This window comes from Talpa europaea (genome assembly GCF_964194135.1).
Source record: "Talpa europaea genome assembly, chromosome: 3".
NCBI lineage: Eukaryota > Metazoa > Chordata > Mammalia > Eulipotyphla > Talpidae > Talpa > Talpa europaea.
Window position 1 is genome coordinate 107,791,149 of NC_140069.1, and position 19,790 is coordinate 107,810,938.

Below are 19,790 nucleotides of genomic sequence, written 5' to 3' on the forward strand. Positions count from 1 at the left end.
TTTCCCATTAAATTATGACAATGTATGCTTTGTACATCTAGGTGTTCCAATGTTGGGTGCATATGTATATTTATAATTGTCGTATCTTCTTTGTGGGTAGGTTCTTTTATTATTTGTAGTGTCCTTCTTGTCTCTTATGATGGTTTTGCCTGAATATCTATTTTGTCTTACAAAAGTACAGCCATTCCTTCCCTTTTTTAGACACCAATATGCCATTTTCATATACTAACTTCCCATCCATGCTCTTCAACTAATGTATTTCCTTAAACTTAAAGTGAGTTTCTTGTAGTTTCTATATAGTTGGGTCATATCATATTTTGTTTCAGTTTTGATATTTATTCCATTCAGTCACTCTACGTCTTTTTTTTTTTTTAAAGATTTATTTATACAAGAACCGGGGTATAGGCCAGATGCATGGGAAGGTGAGAGGATTCACCAGGGACAGAGCGGAGAAAAGAACAGGCAGACTGACGAAATACACTGCTGAGGGAAGCAGCAGGCCAGACAGGAGAGGTCTGCCACGCCATGTGGGACCCTTGCCAGCCAGCCAGGATCAAACTGGTGCCACAGAGGCTGCAGACAGCTTCACAGGGCAGCGCTCAACTGCCTGCACCACCAGGGGAGGCCCCACTCTGTCTTTTGATTGGAGACCTTGATCCATTACATTTATAATAGTTATTGATAGAGAAATATTTTGTTTTGTTTTGTTTTTTGGTAGTCAGGACTCTTATTCACAGACTTTCCAGCTCAGTTGGAGATGGCTTGACTTCTGAGATACTGGCTTTAGTGAAGTAAGCATCTTTGTGTTGGAGCAGTTTGGACCTTGGCAGAGTACTGTGACCCTCAAATACCCATGTCATGGGGATGGGGACAGAGACCGAGGTTCTCTGGATGCTGAGAACTGTATGTTGGGTGTATGCATGTGCAGTTTGCTCCTCTGCACCCAGTCTCAAACATTCATACCTCTAGAGCTACCCTACCCAGCTGACCATCTGCCTTGGACAAGTGGGTGCCAAAGAACTTGGCCCCTGAGATAAAGGCTACCAGACCTCATATGTTCTTGTTGTCTATATGGGATGCATGGTGTCACTGGAAACCTCTACTTCTTTATCTGCTTTCTTTGCACTGGGCAAAAGGGGGAGCTATTGTGCTTACCACCCCAAGTTGCCATCTCTGTTTTTCCCCAGGGCAGCTAGGTTGTGATGGACCCATCTATGCTCCAAAACTAACAAAACAGAGATCAGTCCTCTGGGACCCTTCTCAGGAAAGTTGAGTCACTGAGCCCAAACCAAATCTTTCCCTCCTCTGAAATATGTCAAGAGTTATAGGGTTTCCTTTGACTGGGACATAGACTCCAGCCAGAAGTTGTCCCTCCTCTTTCTGCTGGCTTTTGAGTCTGGATTGTATGAACTTTTCACTTAATTTCTGGATTTCTCACAAAGGGATGTTATTTGTGAGTTGTTGCTGAGTTGGTAAGTTTGTAGGAAAGGATGGTCCAGGACTTCCTTTTTTGCCATTTTTCTGACATTACCTCTTGATTATTTTGTGTTAGTAATACATTTTTCATCTCAAAATTCTAGTTTTCTACCACTGTTTGAGAATTACACACCTTTGAACATCCATCTGTATTGTTGAATTGTGCAAACTCTAGCTACATGTGAATTATCAGAGGATATTTCTCAATTTTTCTTCAAATGTATTTAAAAAAAAAAAAACTAGGGTAAATTATCATTAGTTTTCTTCACAGTGGTTTTCTTTGTCCAGAGTAGTATAAAAGTCTTTGCCTTCCTTACTTTCTTCACATTCCCCATGCCTTCAAATCAAATAGTACTAGCTGCTGCCTTATATGCCTAATAATATTTGAGTTTTGTAATATGATTGTGTTAGGAGGCACACTGTTATTGCCTCAGGAATGGTCCGGAATATCAAACACATAGAAACAACAAGCTATCTAAAAATTAAATAATACATTTCACCAACAGATGGCATACTTCACTCAGTTGTCTACATGCATGTACATGCCTGTCAAGGATTTTATAAGTGAGACAGATAAAGATAAATTTTTTTTGGATTGTAACATTATCTTTGAGAGGTAAGAAGTCAGAAATAATCAGTATTCAAAGACATATACTTATATGTCTTTTAATGGAGTATGTATTAGTTTGTGCTGGTGTTGGTCTTTAGGGGGTCGAATTGGTAGGTAGTATTTAGCAGCACAAGGCAGACAAATGGGCTGAGTTTGACAGTACTTGGAAATATCTTTTTGCCCCTGGAAGAGAAAGGTTAGGCAATGTTATGAAGTTGTCATGATGCCAGCTAAGTGGACTGATAGTGAATCTCACTTGTACTTTTAAGCAGAAAACACATGTCCTGGGCTGCTGTGGAGGAGGCAACTGAGGACTATAAAATCCGTGGGCACAGCTTGGGCTGAGATTTTTTTTTATATTAACTTTTCTATTTTTTTACATCATTGTTCAATTTTAAACAATATTTTCTTCCCTCCCCCACCCACTCAGGTGTAGTCCCCATAGAGTTTCCTTCACCAATGCACCTGTCGTGCACCATCACCTCAGTCCCCTGTGCTCCTCCCTCCCTCCCTCTGATCCCTCTCCCTCCTCCTCCCCTGCAGGATGTCTCTGATTTATAATTGTCCATTTTTGCTTTGCTGTGTTTTGTACTGTTATTATTTTTTTACACTGATGTCTTATTTGGTTCCCCTATATTCCTGCTATAAGTGAAACCATCTGATATTTTTCTTTTTCCTTCTGGCTTATTTCACTGAGCATAATTCCTTTTAGTTCCATCCACGTTGCTGTGAATAGCATGAGTTTATCTTTTTTCATTGCTGAATAATATTCCATTGTGTATATGTGTTGGGCTGAGATTTTTAAGAACAAAAAATCAAGAGTACTTTCTGGTTGGGTATGAGACTGATTCAAAGACAAATTCAGAGACTGACTCAGAAAGCAGGCAGTGGTATGTCTGAGAAGGAGGCACTCTCTCCCAACAGCAAAAAGGAGATGGGAATGAAGTCTGTGTCTTGATGAATTCCAACATATAGAAGAGTCCCCTTCATTTACTATTGGCCTAATCATGTACCTTGATTCTGAAAAAAGAGTTTCTTTGATTGCTCTACTTAGTCCCTTCAACCCCCATCCTAGACAGGACAACAGAATTATTCTTGGTTAGAGCTTACTATATTCTAGCATCCCGTCCTTATTCCCTATTGTAGAAAATTGACAGCTCCCCTAAAATATGTTATGCTCTGTTTTATGAACTCTCTTTGTACTCTTACTGCCTTATAGGAGTGGATCCCCTGATTCTGATGCTTGTCTAAACTGTGAACGTCCTCAACCTTTGGAAGCTACTTTGGATGACCTTCAAAGCCAATTTTTTTTATGCTTTTAATAAAGGAAGAAAGTCCACTAAGCAATTGTCTATATGATTTTCAGCCACTGAAAAATTTCAATGACATAATAAATTTTAAAAATTATTAGAAGACTAAAAATGTTATGAAGTTTAAAAATCCATCAGTTCGATTTGAAAACAGCAGTTTAGATTTCCTTCAGTACCATGATGCAATTTTACTCATAATATCATTTTTTGCTTAACCTCAGTTCTTTACAGCTCATTATACTGTTCATGATACCACGGTTTGTGAGATTAGGAATCAACTGTCTAGTTATGAGCCTTTTATGTTAGCTAAAATTAATTGATAATATAATATATTCTTTTCCTTTTACAAAATATATCACTGATCCAGAATTCGCCATTATAAAGTTTCTCATCTAGATATTACAGCTACATATTTAGGTTTATCTAGTTATAATACTGTCCTCATGTAACTATTTCAGCTAATATTAGACTTATGCTTATGCTATCCAAACCTGTAAAGGCAAAACTACACAGCATGGACTTAGTTACTGCTATTGTCTTTTTTTTTTTTTAGATTTATTTATTTTATTTATATAAGCACTGGGTATAGTCAGAAGTGCGGGAGGGTAAGAGAATTCACCAGAGCCAGAGCAGGGAACAGAACAGGCTGACAGACGAGGACACTGCTGAGGGGAGCAGCAGGAGAGATCTGAACGCCATGTGGGACCCTTGCCCAGCGGCCGGCCGGGGATTAAACTGGCACTGCAGAGGCTGCGGCCAGCTTGGCAGCCCAGCACTCAACCACTGAGCCACCCGGGAGGCCCACTGCCATTGTCTTTTAGAAATGTTTCCTCATATTCTAGCAGAAAATGACCTCTCTTGTGTAGGAGAATAAATACTGTGATCTCTGTAGCTGTGGGTAAGTACATTTTTAATATATTATAAATAAAACAGAAAAAAAAACATTAAGACATAAGTTTTGGGTGGCTAAGGATATAAACTGTATTCACAATTACTGAAGTTGATTTTAGTAACTTTATAGTTTTTAAATGTGGTTCCTTGGGCACTTTCTAGATTGTACTGAAATGTAATTTTCATTAGTAATATAATGTAAAATTTCAATATACAATGATTGTCATGTTATGTAATGTGATGAGTATGTGAGTCACAGACTCCAACTATGGTAACCATAACTGACTAGTTATTTGAACAAAATGAAGTAGAATCCACTGCAACCTTTGCACTAAGACTGAACAGTGGCAGGCTATCCCAATCACTGACTGAATGTAATGAGCTGCTAAGGCAGTGAGTGTTTCTGAAGATGAGGGACTCCATGGTGGCATACTCAGCTTACCCCCTCCCCTATAGCCTTGGCAAGATGTCCTTAGACATTGAGGATGTCTGAAATATTTTCACCTGTCAGCTTTCCCCCTTCCCTCTCTCTGATGGCTCAAGCCCTATTCAACTCCCTTCCCATTCTATCTCACAGAATCCTTCTATATTTTAGAACCATTTGCTACCTACTTTTCTGAGGACCTAGACTAACACATAGGAAATAGGAAATAGTTTTTATGTTTGCATGTTTACATATTCTCTCTCTTTCCCGCCTTCTTTTTCTCTTTCTCCTTCCCACTTTCCTCATTTTTGCAGTATCTTCTAATTATGAAAGTAGCACATGTTCACGACATAAAACACCAATAACACTTATGCCTTAAGCTCTTTTGTGCTCCTTTTATTTCTGGTCCTGAGAAATTATTATGTGTGTCACAAAATTCCATCCTATCACATCATGCCTGAGGAACCACATTTAAAAATTCATTTTCACAGTCACTGGCAAAAAAACTCTGATACATACATGCTACACAGCTGTGAAAAATGAGGATGTAATTTTTGTATTTTTACATGGAAAGATGTGCATGCTGCATTATCTCCATAAAAAAGGAGAAACTGGAAACCCCAAAATGCTAATATTGACATTTGGGCAGTAATTTTGATATTTTTGTTACTTTATTAAATCATTTCTTCCTCTTATCTTTTTTTTTTTTTGACTAAAAAGGGGAGATATTTCAAGCATCTCCTGTGGGGCACTAATGTTAAGGCAGATGCCCTGCCCCAGATTTTCCATGGACCTGGCAAATATGATGTTGCATGCTTATCAGTTAAATCACAAAAGTTGAGAAATGAAATTTTGTTTGGTATTCCTGTCACAATGACACAGTATCTCTCAAGGTAAAATACTTTTCAAAAAATATTTTTCAATTAGGAAATATTGTTAGTAATAAATATATCAGAAGCCAAAATATGTTCTTTCATTTTTCTCTCTAAGGTGATAGCAAGTAGTTCCACAAATAGTTTGGTTTTATGTTACTGAAACCCCAGGGGACATATCCTAAAAACTAACTAAGGCTGTACCTGGACATTAGCTATCCAGATATTCATTCAGTTTTTCAATATGTCCAGTTAAGAGAAAAAACTTAAATTTCTAGCATTTGATGAGTGATGGAGACCATGGAACATATTATATGTGAGGTGGAATCAGCTTTATTGACACGAGAATTAATCTCTAATGGAGGCTGAGGGAAGAAAGCAGGTTACAAAATAATAAGTATAATAGGCTCCTAGTATTTTCTTTAAAATCATGATATAAATGCATAAGGAAAAACTGAAAAATGATTCACCAAAATACTAACAGTGGTTTTTGCAGTAGAGATGCACTGCATGATGGTGAATGGGAATAGGTGGGATTTTATTCTGTATATTTACTAAATACTTGATAGAAAATGTTTACTGTATTATGAAAGACCAGCATAGTTTTAAAATGATTCCAGTTGTCCTAAATTATGAAATTTACTTATAAACATATTGCAAATGAATGTATTTTTTCTGATTAAAGTAACCCAACTCTCAAATAATTCCTATTTAATAGCTAGAGCACAGCTTTCTATCCATTTGTATTTATCTCCTCTCATTTGTATTTAGGTGGACCAAATATCTAAGGGACAAAAAGAAATTTTTGGCTCTCACACAAAGATCATTACCATATGTGTAATATTAGTCTTAGTCTGTGCTGATGTTCATTTTCAACTTTTTCATACAAAATAACGTGGGCTGGCTAATCAAACTGATAAGTATGCCTAAGTCAGTTTGGTTTTTTTTTACATTCAGCTTCTGATTTCAGTTAAATATTCAAAGTAAACAGTATTTAAATTTGCAGTCATCTCCAAACTCTTATTGCATTCAGTTTTGTACTTAGAAACTGAAAGAAAAAATGCTTTAAACAATATTTTTTTCTCTATTTTCATGGAGGAATTTCTAACTGCCTTCTCTCACCCCCCAAGCAAACACAAAGAATTCCTACCACCAGAAGGACAAAAGTTAGGCTGTCCCCGCATTTTTTAAAAAGATTTATTTATGTATGCATACAAGAACTGGGGTATAGGCCAGAGGTGTGGGGGGTGAGAGGATTCACCAGAGACAGAGTGGGGAACAGAACAGGCAGATCTACTGAAATGCACTGCTGAGGGGAGCAGCGGGCAAGACAGGAGAGGTCTGCTGTACCATGTGGGTTTCTCCCTGGCCGGGGATCGAACTTGTGCTGTAGAGGCTGCACATAGCTTCATAGGTTTCGTCTTAATGCCTTGTGCCACCAGGGAGGCCCTGCCCCTGCATTTTAATGGCCTTTCCTAGATTCCTTTCATTTGTATGTCATGCTAAACAGCTGTCCTTCAGTAAGGACAAAAGAGGTCTTATTTTTTTTATGTATTTACTTTTGTTTTGTAACAACATCAAATATTACTTTTGTATAATTAACTTTTAACTGTGGTAATATGGGGGTATCCCCATCAGGTATTACCACCATAGTGCACCCACTACCAACTCACCCATATTGCACCAACATAGACCTTTGTGCTTCCTTCCCTCTTTGTTCTCAGCCTTCTCTCCCCCTTTCCCCCTTAATGCTATGGTTCTGTATTAGCTATCAAGGGTCAATGTCCATAATATGTGGAATATAAAGTAATTAAATTAATAGTCAAATAAAGACAAGCAAAAGAGGTTTTAAACAGCAGAAACACGTACCAAGTATTTTATTTATACCCTTGTGTGGGGTCAATCTATTAGATTCCTTTAACTCACTACCCTGGAAGAGCATTGTAGGGGAAGTTAAGCTTTTAGGAGATGGATACTGTATCTGAGTTCTCATTTGCCTTATTCCTCCACTCTCCCTGGCTCACCCACACATATCTCTTGTGTCCTTATGGCTACAGAGAATTGTCCTGTGTGAATACAACATGCAACTTACTCCTCTGAGAAACAGGGACAGTGGTAAATCTGAAGGTTAATTTGTTCTTAAGTCTTCAGATTTCTCCTCTGCAGTCTTGAGTAGTGGGTGGACAAGTGCCCTGGCACAGAGCTGGTGTGTGGCAGTGAGGCCGCAACATGCTGAAACTAGGGGCTTTGGAGTCCTGACTCCTCCATCTCAGGCCTAGGGCACCCTGTAAGCACTAGCCATCAGTGTTCATAGAAAGAAATCTAAGATGTCCCGGGTAGCAAGGTGAGCACCACATATACCCAGGTATAAAGCAGGGGATGGACTAAAATCTGTTTCTGGTGCTATTTAAAAGAAGTATGTGAAGCATTGTGAATGTACAGTCAGACACTCCCCACACAGCAGGGTAACCAGAGAACAAAGAATGAGATATTATCTGTCTGCTTGTTCCCTTTCTTTATTGTTATTATTACTTTAGTTATTTTAGAGTTCTCTAGCTAAAAACAGAGCAGAAAGTCACCTTTGTATAAAAAAACTACAATTTTCCATATCCTGCTTTTCTATATTGTTGAAAAATTTCCTTACATTACAGAAATTGTTCTGCTAACAGTAAACACATAAAGCTCTTTGGCATATCCATTCTCACTTTCCTTCTTACAAGCATTCCTTCTTACAATCATATTTCAAAACATTGCTAACATTCTAACAACAAGCCAAACTGAAAAAGGCACATAATAAAAATATTAGGTATTTTGTTTGTAATATATTTATTTTGAGAGACACTGATTAGGTCAAACTGTAAGAACAAAAGCACCTTTTCCTTACATGGAGAGCTCCAGAGTATGCACACAGTTTTTGTTTGTTTTCCAATAAGTTTTCATATTACCTGTCATCCCAAAGGGTATCCATACCACTATGGCTTGTGATGGTTTAAAAGAAAAATTGGAGCTTATCATTGAGAAAAATACTGCATGATGTGTCTATGAGGAGTACTGCAGTTGTCTTCTAAGGTAGGGGCCGTGTGTCCTGGCTTCACCCTGAGGGGAAGTCTTCATTCTGGAAAAAACCTAGGTCACACCCTCTTTGGGTTTGTTCTCTTTTGGGCACTCCTAGCTTTAATGTTCTTCTTGGGGCTGGCTGGTTTGGCAGCAGGTGGCTTTCCCTTTCCTTTCGGGGGGTTACTACGACTGGTGCGACCAGCTGTTTGCTTCTTGTCCTGAATTGTTCTCCGCTGTTCCTGAAGCCTCTCTTCCCACTGCTGGGAGGCAATTTGCAAAAACAGGTCTGTCAAATATATTTCACTTCTTTATGCTGTTAAATTATGAGTTAATAAAAATGTTCACTGTCCTAAATTAGTTTCAGCAACAATTGTAATAGCTACTCTATGTTATTGAGCACTTACCATGTGTCAGATAATTTGGAAAGTGCTCCTTATAGAGAAGATGAAATTTTGACCTGCATTCATTTCTTTGAAACTTACAAGCCCTTCTACAGGAACACCATTGTCATGACCAGAAAACAAGGTTATTTGCAGGGGGTCACACCCAGATTATATGCAGAAGGTCACACAGTAGATCAATGTCAGAGCTGAGAGTTTAACAGCAAATATTCCAATGTGCCAAACAGCTATGATTTTTGAAAGCTTTCTTTCCTCTTAAAATTCTCATTTTCTTATGATGGACTTGTCTTCTATATCTATAATAGTCCTGGAAACTGTATAGCCAATTCTGCTAGAAGTTTTTGTCAGATAAGACTAAGCATGCCCTTGAGAAGATCCTAAGTTTTTAGCTTGGATGTAACAGTAGTGTTTGGTTTGGTTTTTCAGAATTACACTGAGTAGGAGAAGCCATGTGGAAACCACCTTATCCATGAGTCAGTAGTAATAAATACTTTCACTTGCCCAAAAATTTTCATTCATGTAAACCATGAGAACATGGGTAGTAACAGTACATTTTATGAATCTGGAAACACAAATTCTCCTAAATATATCTAAATCTTTTTTTTTTTTTTTTTTTTTTTTTGTGGGATCCTCGCCGGCGGCAGGGGAACGAATCCACACTGCAGAGGCTGCGGGCAGCCTCACAGCCCAGCCCTCAACCGCTGTGCCACCAGGGGAGGCCCAATATCTAAATACTTTTTAAGGAGAGAGGATGTTTTGGAAAGTTCTTATTTCTTTAGTTCTGGTATGATTTCACATCCCTGAACAAAAATGTATTCTATCTTCTCTAACTGAATTAACAGTATTTCACCACTAAAATCACATATCTGGCTACAAAATGATTACTTTTTATATACTCATTATTTTGACAGAAGTCTTTAATTGTTTTAAATACAAAGAAAGATTCTGTTTTGTACAGGGATAGTATGTTTTAGAGCTAGGTATTCACACCACTGCATATATATGTCTGTTTTTATCCCAGGAGATAGTGAGTTTGCTAAAATAATTAAATGTAACATAATACTCAAAAAAAAACCCACCTAATTTAATGTGGAAATAAGCAGTAAATAAATATTGAATGCAAACAATTACCTTTGATGTTGAAGATAGACCTATGATAAAGATTCCAAGTGAGAACAGCTATATTCTTAACTCTTTTTGAGAAGATAAACATTGCTATTGCCTGTTCCCATGATAACCTGGAGATTAAACAATGTAAAGAATTCCCAAAAATCTGTAGAATCTCTCTACATGCACATAAATACATTATTCATAATACTGCTAATTATACTTACTATTGATCTTTTACTAAGTTGATCTCTCCATTTTTCAACTAAACAATTTTCAAGCAGCATCATCCTGAGAAAAAGTAAGTTAGCATGATAAGCATTTCTTTTATTATAAAAATTAAAATTACAAAAAATTATAGAAACCAGAATTCTTCAATAACAGCTCCACAATCCACATATCCACCACTTAAATTTTATTTATTTATATATATATATATTTAAAGATTTATTTATTTATTTATACAAGCACTGATACAGTCAGAAGCGAGGGAGGGTGAGAGAATTCACCATAGCCAGAGCAGGAAGCAGAACAGGCAGAATGATGAAATACACTGCTGAGGGGAGCAGCGGGCGTGGCAGGAGAGGTCTGTCATGCCATGTGGGACCCTCACCGGCAGCTGGGGATCAAACCGGCATTGCAGAGGCTGCGGGCAGCCTTGCAGCCCAGCGCTCAACCAGCAGGGGAGGTCCCACTTAAATTTTATTGATACTTCTTTTCATTCTTCCTTATACCTCTATATATTTTTAGATCATAATGTATGTTTAGATCATATTATACATTCCTTTTTAATATTATATCAATACACTTATTGGAATTCAAAAACATAACTTCAATAACCATGTAATATTACATCTATGAATATCCATAATATATTCAACTATTTCTCTACAATTAAACCAGCCTCTTTTGTTTAGTTACCATTATCAGTGTTGCATTGTCTATCCTTACTGTTTCATTAGAACAAAGTAAAATTAGTCAAAGAGCAAGCATTTTTTTAATGGTTTTCAGTGCATAGTGGCAACATTTTTTCAGTTGAATTTTCATTCAATTCACTAATATTAAGATTTATACAAAAATGGAATCTTGTTTTTTTGAATAGGAGAATTAAGAAAGTAAAATCTTTAAATGCTATTATTGTTTGTATTTCTTTGGAACTTTTCTGCATAAATTTATGAACACATTTATATATTGTAGTCTTAATATTTTTAATATAAATTTATATTAACTCTTTAGAGATTAATGTTACTATTCCTTTATCATACTTCTTTCAAGTATTTTTCTCAGATTTTCTTTTTTATGTGTGATTTTTATATACGCGATATTATGTGCTCAAATATGTGCATGTATATTTTTCCTAGTAATATATTACTTTTATGTTTATAAAGTATTTTGCCATTCAGATATCATATATTTTGTTATTTTATTAAGCTTTTAAAAACTTTATTTAAAGTGTCTCAAGGAGTTAAGATGCAACTTATAAAGCTATCCACAGCCTCTGCAGCATGAGTTCGATCCCTGGCCAGGGAACAACCCGCATGGCATAGCAGACCTCTCCTGACTCACCTGTTGCTCCCCTCAGCAGTGTATTTCAGTCAATCTGCCTGTTCTGTTCCTCACCCTGTCTCTGGTGAATCCTCTCACCCCCCACACCTCTGGCTTGTACCCCAGTTCTTGTATGCATAAATAAATCATAAATCCCAATCATCCCAAAAATTTTCCTGTGATATTTGACAAGAATTTTATTAAATCTATAAACTAACAGAAAAGATGACACAAAAGCTGTTACTTAATCCACTTAAAATCCACTTATCTTTCCAAATGGAATGACTAGCAACCTGGTACATCCTCAGAACTGAATCTAACAATAGTACTGTAGTGGATTTAAACACCATGCAAGAGACTGGCCTAGAAACAGTCATTCAATATTCATTCATTCATTCATTCAGCTACTTTAGAGAAACAAACTATGACTAGAATAGCTTAAAGCTTACGATAAAGGCAGCATATGTGGTCTAAGGAGGGGACCAAGTTCTGACAGAAAGTACAATAAGATATTATTCCAGTAAGGTTGGTTTCAAAGGGTGGTTTGTTTTTGTTTTGTTTCGTTTTGAGCTGTATGCAGTAAACAAATGAGTGTGAATCGCAAAGAATCCGAGAAGATTTGTTACCTAAAAATAAGTAATTTTGCACGAGAACTTCATTTTTTATTTTATTAAAGATTTATTTTAGTATATTTATGCACAGAAGAACTGGGATATAGGGCAGAGGTGCAGGGGATGAGAGGATTCAACAGGGACAGAATGGGGAGCAAAACAGGTGGGTCTACTGAAATACACTGCTGAGGGGAGCAGTGCACCAGACAGGAGAGGACTACTATGCCATGTGGGTTAGCTCCCTGGAGGGGGGGTTGAACTCTTGCTGCAGTGGCTGCAATAGCTTGATAGTGCTGAGACTTTAACGCTTGTGCCACCAGGGAGGCCCAGGAGATCTATATTACAACAAATGATGGGGCTCATTCTGAACTGTACAGAAGTGTTTGATTTTTAATTTATAAGGAATGTACTGATACATAGACAAAGATGTTGAGGAAAGAACTGTGAAAAGAAATACACTCTTAGCTAGAGATATAAGTGTGTGTATGTGTGAGAGAGAGTTTGTTGTACTCTGTCAAACATTGTAAACTAAGGGTTTATAAGGAAACTGTAGAACTATAGTCTCAGGTAGTCATCTTGATCTGTAAGTTGTTAAGAAGAACTCTTTTAAAAATTCATTATTTGCCACATTGAATGATTTGAAGTAGATAATGTGATTTATCTACTTATAAGTTTTTGAAATCATTTATTGAATTCTGAAATTGACTTTTAAAGATTCCATTCAAATGAGGAATTAAATGATATTTAGGTTATTTGATATTCAACAGATGCATCTATTAAAACTACTTTAAAAAAAAAGACCTACTGGTGCCATTTTTTGAAAAATCATGACTTAAATGAAATTCATGTTTTCTATAATTAGTGTGCAGTTTTTTTCTTCCCCCGAGTGCCTACCGTGAGCGCCACTCATAACACATGATGAGGACATCTTGATGGGGTAGGATGTGAGGACACTGGCAGGAAGAGTTAGTGATGAGCGGGACTTGAGTTCGAGGAATGGGTGATGAGGACTTGAAAATCTCTTTCACATCCACCACTGTGGTTACTTCATTACAGCCACTTCTCTGCACGGCTTTTATTTTGGCATGAATAACTGCAATTTAAAAATTAGTATGAGAGTTGTTGAAGCCTTTGGAGGAAAATCTTGGTGGGTTATTCAATTCACACCAACTCCTGAGCCTCTCTTAAAGAATTGCTCTTGTAATGATGGCCATGTCCAAGATGTCCAAATGCAGGCAAAAAGCTGATACAGTCATATGTTAAATGCCAGGTCACCCATATTGTCAATATTATGTTAATAGTTCGAAATCATATTGTAAAGTATAAAAACAAACTGACAAGCAGACTTAGTCTGGGGTCTGCTCCTGGTTGGACTGAAGGTTGGATTTTAATAGAGAATCCCATAGATTCTTTTCAGCCCTAAAGTTCTAAAAGTTGCTTTTTTTGGCTAAAAACATATCACAAAATTTAATTACCTAGAATGTCTATAAAAATTTCATAGAAACAAATATTTGCTTATACTGTGCCTTGTGATGATTTGAAGCCACTTTAAAGTTTGTATGGTTCAATCACTCATCTGATACTCACACTTCCTCTGTTCCAGAGAAAGACAACTGTCCTCAACCTTCAATTTCAGACAGTCAAAGTAAGGTCCACTGGGAGCAAAGGTAGGACTATTATTACATGGTTATTAATGTAACTGTTTCTGATCATACTTTGGATTCTGGCTTTTTTGTTCCCTTACTTCACTGCCTCCTGTGGAGTTATAATCAGCCAAGTACAGATCTATCTTGGATTCTGTCCTAGAAAACTTGTTTATGAAGGGCTTAAATAGAAAATGGTTTCATCATCACAGCAGTTACGAGGCAATAACCCCAGAGAACAGCAGGAAAGCAGAATTCAGATTGGTAAACAAAGGCTGGTAAGTGTCAGATAAGGGACTAAGTAGATGAGATGAAGTTAATAACTATATAAAACAAGTTATTAATATAAACAATAATGATACCAGAAAAGATGGTGTATTTTCTTGGTTGACTTACCCACATTCACCCTGTATGGTTCTCAAATCTAACAACCTAAATAAGAGGTTCTTTTCTTTAACTTTTTAATACCATCATTTTCCTACATTCATGTTTTATATGTATGTATGTATGTATATGATTTCTTATGATATAAAATTTTAATTTAAAATATGAAAAACTAACTTAGCAAATAAAATAATATTTTCCCCCCAAATAATTTGTTACTTCAGAAATAATTTAGGAAATACTAAAAAAGCTCAAATTGATTTTTTAAAAGAACATATTTTTAATTAAGCTTACTTTCAAATGATAACAGTAGAATTAAATTTACTTGAAACATCCAAAATAGTATAACTGACCTATTATTTAATGAAAATGCTGACAGGTTCTTTCAAATAAGAGAGGAGAGCATTCAAACTTTGTCAATGCTTGTAACCCCAGAGTATTGTGATTAATATAGTCTAACAATCTCCTTATGATGCCAAATATCTGTAGCTTTTTAAAATAAAAAGAAACATGGGGAGACCTTAATTCATGGAACTCTGCACCTCAGATAGCAAATCCATGGATCACTCTCCTGTCCCTCCTGCAACAATGAAACCTTTGGAAGTGTAGAAGTGGGGCCACACTATCTTGTCTGAGCAGCACTTCACACAAAGACTAGTAGGATCAGGAAGACAATTTTGCAATCTAATCCATATCACTATTCTCAGGTGGGTGATTCACTTTCTTTTTACTAGATTGACCCAGAAAAGTAAGATATATTATAGTTGTTATTATGCCAGGTAGAATTCAAATAATTAACTAGAAAAATCACTAGTTCTCCTCTTTACTTGGTGACTAGTGGACCTGGTTTTGAAACATGCCAAGTCCCAATATGAAAAGCTTCCTCACATGACTTACCATAGCTGTAGTTTTTGCTCAGATATGTTGCCAGAGTTGGCTTAACCTTTTTGCACTTGCACCGGTCTAAAGAAGACAAAAGCAAGAAAAAAAGTTGAAAGGACTCAGGAATTGATCTGGAGAGGAGAAAGAGAAGGAGTTTTGAGGAAAAAGAACTCACCTGGGCTTAGGCGTTTGCAGTCTATGTCCAAAGGCCTTTCCTGTACCATCATGTCTGGCGTGATGTCGATCCACTTAACATCTGAAACACAGGGCACGTGGGTGTGGTCAGTGATTTAGTCTGTTCACTCAACTGGAATAAGGGACTATCTAAGGACATAAACTAACACAGCATCACAAAATAATAATATTAAATAGTACAAATGGCATGCAACTGTCAACTACTTTCATTTAGACATCCTTGGGCTTAGGTAAGACTTCAGGTGAGACCTGCTTATCCAGGTCTCAGGGTATCCAGGTGAAAACACTTAGCCTGGGTGGTACATACAGCCCTTTATTTTTATTTTTTTAAAGATTTATTTATACAAGCACTGGGTACAGTCAGAAGCACGGGAGAGTGAGAGAATTCACCAGAGCGAGAGGTGAGAGCAGAGCAGGCAGGGGGACCGAGGTACACTGCTGAGGGGAGCAGCGGGCGGCAGGAGAGGTCTGCGCACCATGTGGGACAGGATCGAACTAGCGCTACAGAGGCTGCCGGCAGCTTCCCAACCCAGCGCTCAACCGCTGCGCCACTGGGGAGGCCCCCATACAGCCCTTTAGATAAATTACATCATTCTCTCCCAAAGCCAATTTTAAAAGTTGACAGTTTACACTAATCAAAATAATCAGAGTATTTCAAAATCTTCACCTCACATTTTGGAGAAGCAGTCCACAGCCACAGATCCTCAAACATGCATGACCCTTCATTTCTGATTGATTTAAGCAATAAATATGGGTTTTTTTTTCCCTAAAACTCTGAATTAGGAGTTTTAATTTTTCCCTTTAATGTTCCTCCTTCATGCTTTGGGCAATGCTCTGAGGTGTAACTTCAGAAACTACTCTAAACTTTTAAAATGTGCATTAACCTGGGCCAAGGATTAGAGGATGCAAAATTATTCTTAAGTTTCGGTTCAAAAAGTAAACTAATACCTGCTCCTTTCTTCCTAGAAAAGCAACAAAAGAAGCACAGAGAAAAGAAGGAAGTAGAAATTGAGATCCAGTTAATTAAGATGGCACAGACGCTGGCTCCTGGTCAATGACCATAAAACAGACATCACAATTTTCCAGAGCGCCTAAAATTACAAACCACACTCCCCGTACAGCGTGATGACTGATACTGCTTTTTCAGAAAGTTTTCAAGAGCTAACCCTAAAGGGGAAATCTGGTAGGATTGTTTTAAAGATTAAATGATACATGTAAAGTGTTTAATGCTGGCTCAAACATACTGTAAGCCCAACACGCATTTTGTTGCTGCTGTAAATGAAAAACGTCCCCAATGTAGAAAAATCTGCCCCTCCTCTTTTCCTTTTCTCCCCAGGTCTCTTTATGAGAAATGGTGTTCTTTCTCAGCTCCCAAAAGTCTTGTTGGGAAACTAAACTTTTCTAGAAGTAAAGTCTTGCCCCACTCCTTTCCACCTCCTCCACCCCTTGGAAGTGGGATGGGGGCGCTGACTACTCCTGGCAACTGTACGTTTAGCCACCCAGAAGCAACTGTCAAAGGTACTCTCTGCAGCCCTCCCGCCCCACCCACCCACTTTGGTCCTTACCCTCCGGGAGTTCAGTGACGATGGCCTCAGGCGAGATGCACACGCCGCGGTCATAGATTGGCAGTTCATCGCAGGCCAGGCTCTCTGGCCAGCTGTGGTTGTACATCTTCATGAGCGGCTCGCAGTCGTCGCGAGCGCGCTGGCACACCGACTTGCAGGGCTTGATGGGGTCGTGCAGGAACTCCAGGGTGCATATGGGCGCGTACATGGCGCAGAGGAAGAAGCGCAGCACCGCGCTGCAGTTCGCGTCCACTAGCTCCTCGTACTGCTCGATGGCCAGGATGGCGTTCTCTTGCGTGCTGTGGTGCAGGTGGTTGGGCATCCGTGTGATATTCCAGGGCATGTGTCGGCACATGGGAATCCGCACCGCCTCGCAGGGAGCGCCGCGCACGCCCAGAGCTAGGCGCAGCCAAAGGCACAAAGCCGTCAGGATGAAAAGAAGCATTGCACTGTTCTTGGTTGCCGAGATTCCAACGGGCAGAAGGGCCCCTATCTTCCTGTTCTATAGTTTTGCTCTCCCTTTTGCGAGGCGAAAGTCCTTTAGCGCACTGGAGAGGCTCCTTTACCCGACTCCTGTAGGCAGAAATAGGGAACCGCGAAGGCCAGCCCGGGATATCTGCCGTCTGGTGCGCAAAGCTCCAGCAGCGCCCGCGCTCAGCTTTTGGGGCACGAACCCCCCTGGGCAAATCCAGTCCCGGACTCCGCAGCTCCGAGCGCAGCCAGCCACGGCCATTTCGGGACCCTATTTATCCCGAAACCCTCCTGACGTGGGCTCGGCACGCTCCCTTGGCAACTGCAGGCGCGGCGCGGACTCCCCCTCGGTTGCCCCACCCCCAGCCCTCTAGTAGCAGAAGCGGTGACATCATCTCCTCAAGGCCAGCCGAGGTCTGGAATCCTGAATTCCCCCCAAATCTGGTGAATCTTTTTATTTCGAGTCAAGAAAAAGAGCCGCCGGCAGTTGTTTTGGACAGGAGGGAATTTCAAGAGACACCTTTTGAATCAAAACTGAACATAGCGACTTCTGTTGTACAGGTTCCCCAACTACACAGTCGGAGGGAAACTGGCCAGCCTTTCTTTTCCATCTGAAACATACTTGCTTTCTCCGGTAGGGGGCACGGAAGGCGCCGAGTAGAGAAAACGAGCAGTAATTGTTTGAATAGATGGACATAAAGCCTTACTCCTAAGAATTTTTTTTGTTGTGTCGTGGCTAGTAGACATTAATTTGGGCCCACGTTTTTCCAAAATGGCATTTGGTTCGTACCCACTGCAGGAACAGAACTGCCTGAGAGTACAGTATGAAGCATCTTTCGTTCGAGAAATATTTTCCACCTTCCTCTTGCTCCTTCGTAGTCCCTATTCCTCTCTCCAACATGAATGCAGCCAGGAGGAAAAAAAAAAAGCAACTTTGGCCGTCACAATCTCTAAACTTCCCCTCCCCAGCTTCATGCTAAGAGATTTCGAATCCACAGCCCAAAATCTTAATTGTTGGTGTGCTTGGAAAAGTACTTATAAGAAAGAAGCTGTGTACCATGAAAGCAAGGATGTATGTCTTGTTTTCTCTTTTATTTTTATTACGAGGAAGTCATAAAACAAACTGCTAGTTTAGCTATCCACAGAAAAAGAAGGGCTTGTTGTTTGTTGCCTGATTGGTCAATTTTCAGGCTGTAAGACTTTAGGTACATGATATTTTCCGAGGACGTCAAAACATTAAAAATATCTTCTGTGAATGTTAATCTTTTAAGACAGTTTAATTGGATATCTGAAGCTAGATTTTTGTAAGATAGGTTAGGTTTTTTCCTCTCCAAAGCTTAGACTCACAAAGTTAGTTTAACATTGACCATGACCAATACTGAGTATTAAAATAGCCCAAGAAACAAAAAGCACAACTCAGATTTATTAACCATTTTCAATGGGTTAGTCATGGTGTTGTGCACTTTAAATGCATTGTCTTACTTTTTAGTGAATGTGCAAAATTAAAAGTATATCTACTACAAATGTATTTCAGCATTCAACCAAGGAGTTTAGTTCTACTTAAGTGAAGACCAGGGAGTCCAGATAGAGACAGACCAATCTAAAGAGGTATTTCACTATATATTGGAATAGATGTCAAACTCCAGATGTCAAACCAGATTAGTGAAATATAGAGCAAAGAGGATAACTCAGATGACATATTATTATTATTACTCCAGTTGAGACAACACTGGTTAACAACACTGTGTGTAATTCAAAGGCATAGGATCATACCTCTTCAGATACATGTCACCACCACACCCACCACCGAGGCACCCTTGGCCCTCCACAATGGAAGTCCATTGTGCCTCCTCCACTCTTTGTTTTCTACCCTCCTCCTCCCTGTCTTGTATCCTCTATTCCACAGTCAGATTTCTAGGGTTTGTTATTGGTTTGGTTTTGTCTAATCCTTTCTTTTGTTTCTCTATATTCCTAAGTGACACCATCCATTATTTTTTTCTCCTTCTGGCTTATTTTGCTTCACATAATCCCTTCCACTTCCATCCATGTTGTCACAAATGGCAAGAGTTCATTTGTTATTAATAGCTAAGTAGTATTTCATAGTGTGTATATATCACATCTTTTAATCCATTCATCTACCTTTGGGCACTTAGGTTGCTTCCATAGCTTGGCTATTATAAACAGTGTTGCCATGAACACAGGGGAACATATTACTTTGAGTTAGTGCTTTTTTATTCTCCAGGTAAATACCTAGGAATGGAATCGCTGGGACCTATGATAGCACCATTTTTTATTGAGAAACCTCTGCACTGTTTTCCTCAGGATGTGGATCAGTCTACATTCCCA

The 19,790-nt window shown here is 38.6% G+C and overlaps 1 protein-coding gene across 1 annotated transcript; it reads right to left on the bottom strand.

Moving 5' to 3' along the window:
- Window positions 1-8,714: 8,714 nt before the first annotated feature.
- On the bottom strand, window positions 8,715-17,418 carry SFRP4 (secreted frizzled related protein 4; the record flags this gene model as incomplete). The annotated part of the gene is made up of 6 exons (XM_084229484.1): window positions 8,715-8,900; window positions 10,376-10,439; window positions 13,199-13,397; window positions 15,229-15,294; window positions 15,389-15,469; window positions 16,974-17,418. The coding sequence occupies 6 exons, from the start codon at window positions 17,416-17,418 to the stop codon at window positions 8,715-8,717; spliced, it is 1,041 nt and encodes a 346-aa protein (XP_084085610.1).
- Between the last annotated feature and the right edge of the window lie 2,372 nt (window positions 17,419-19,790).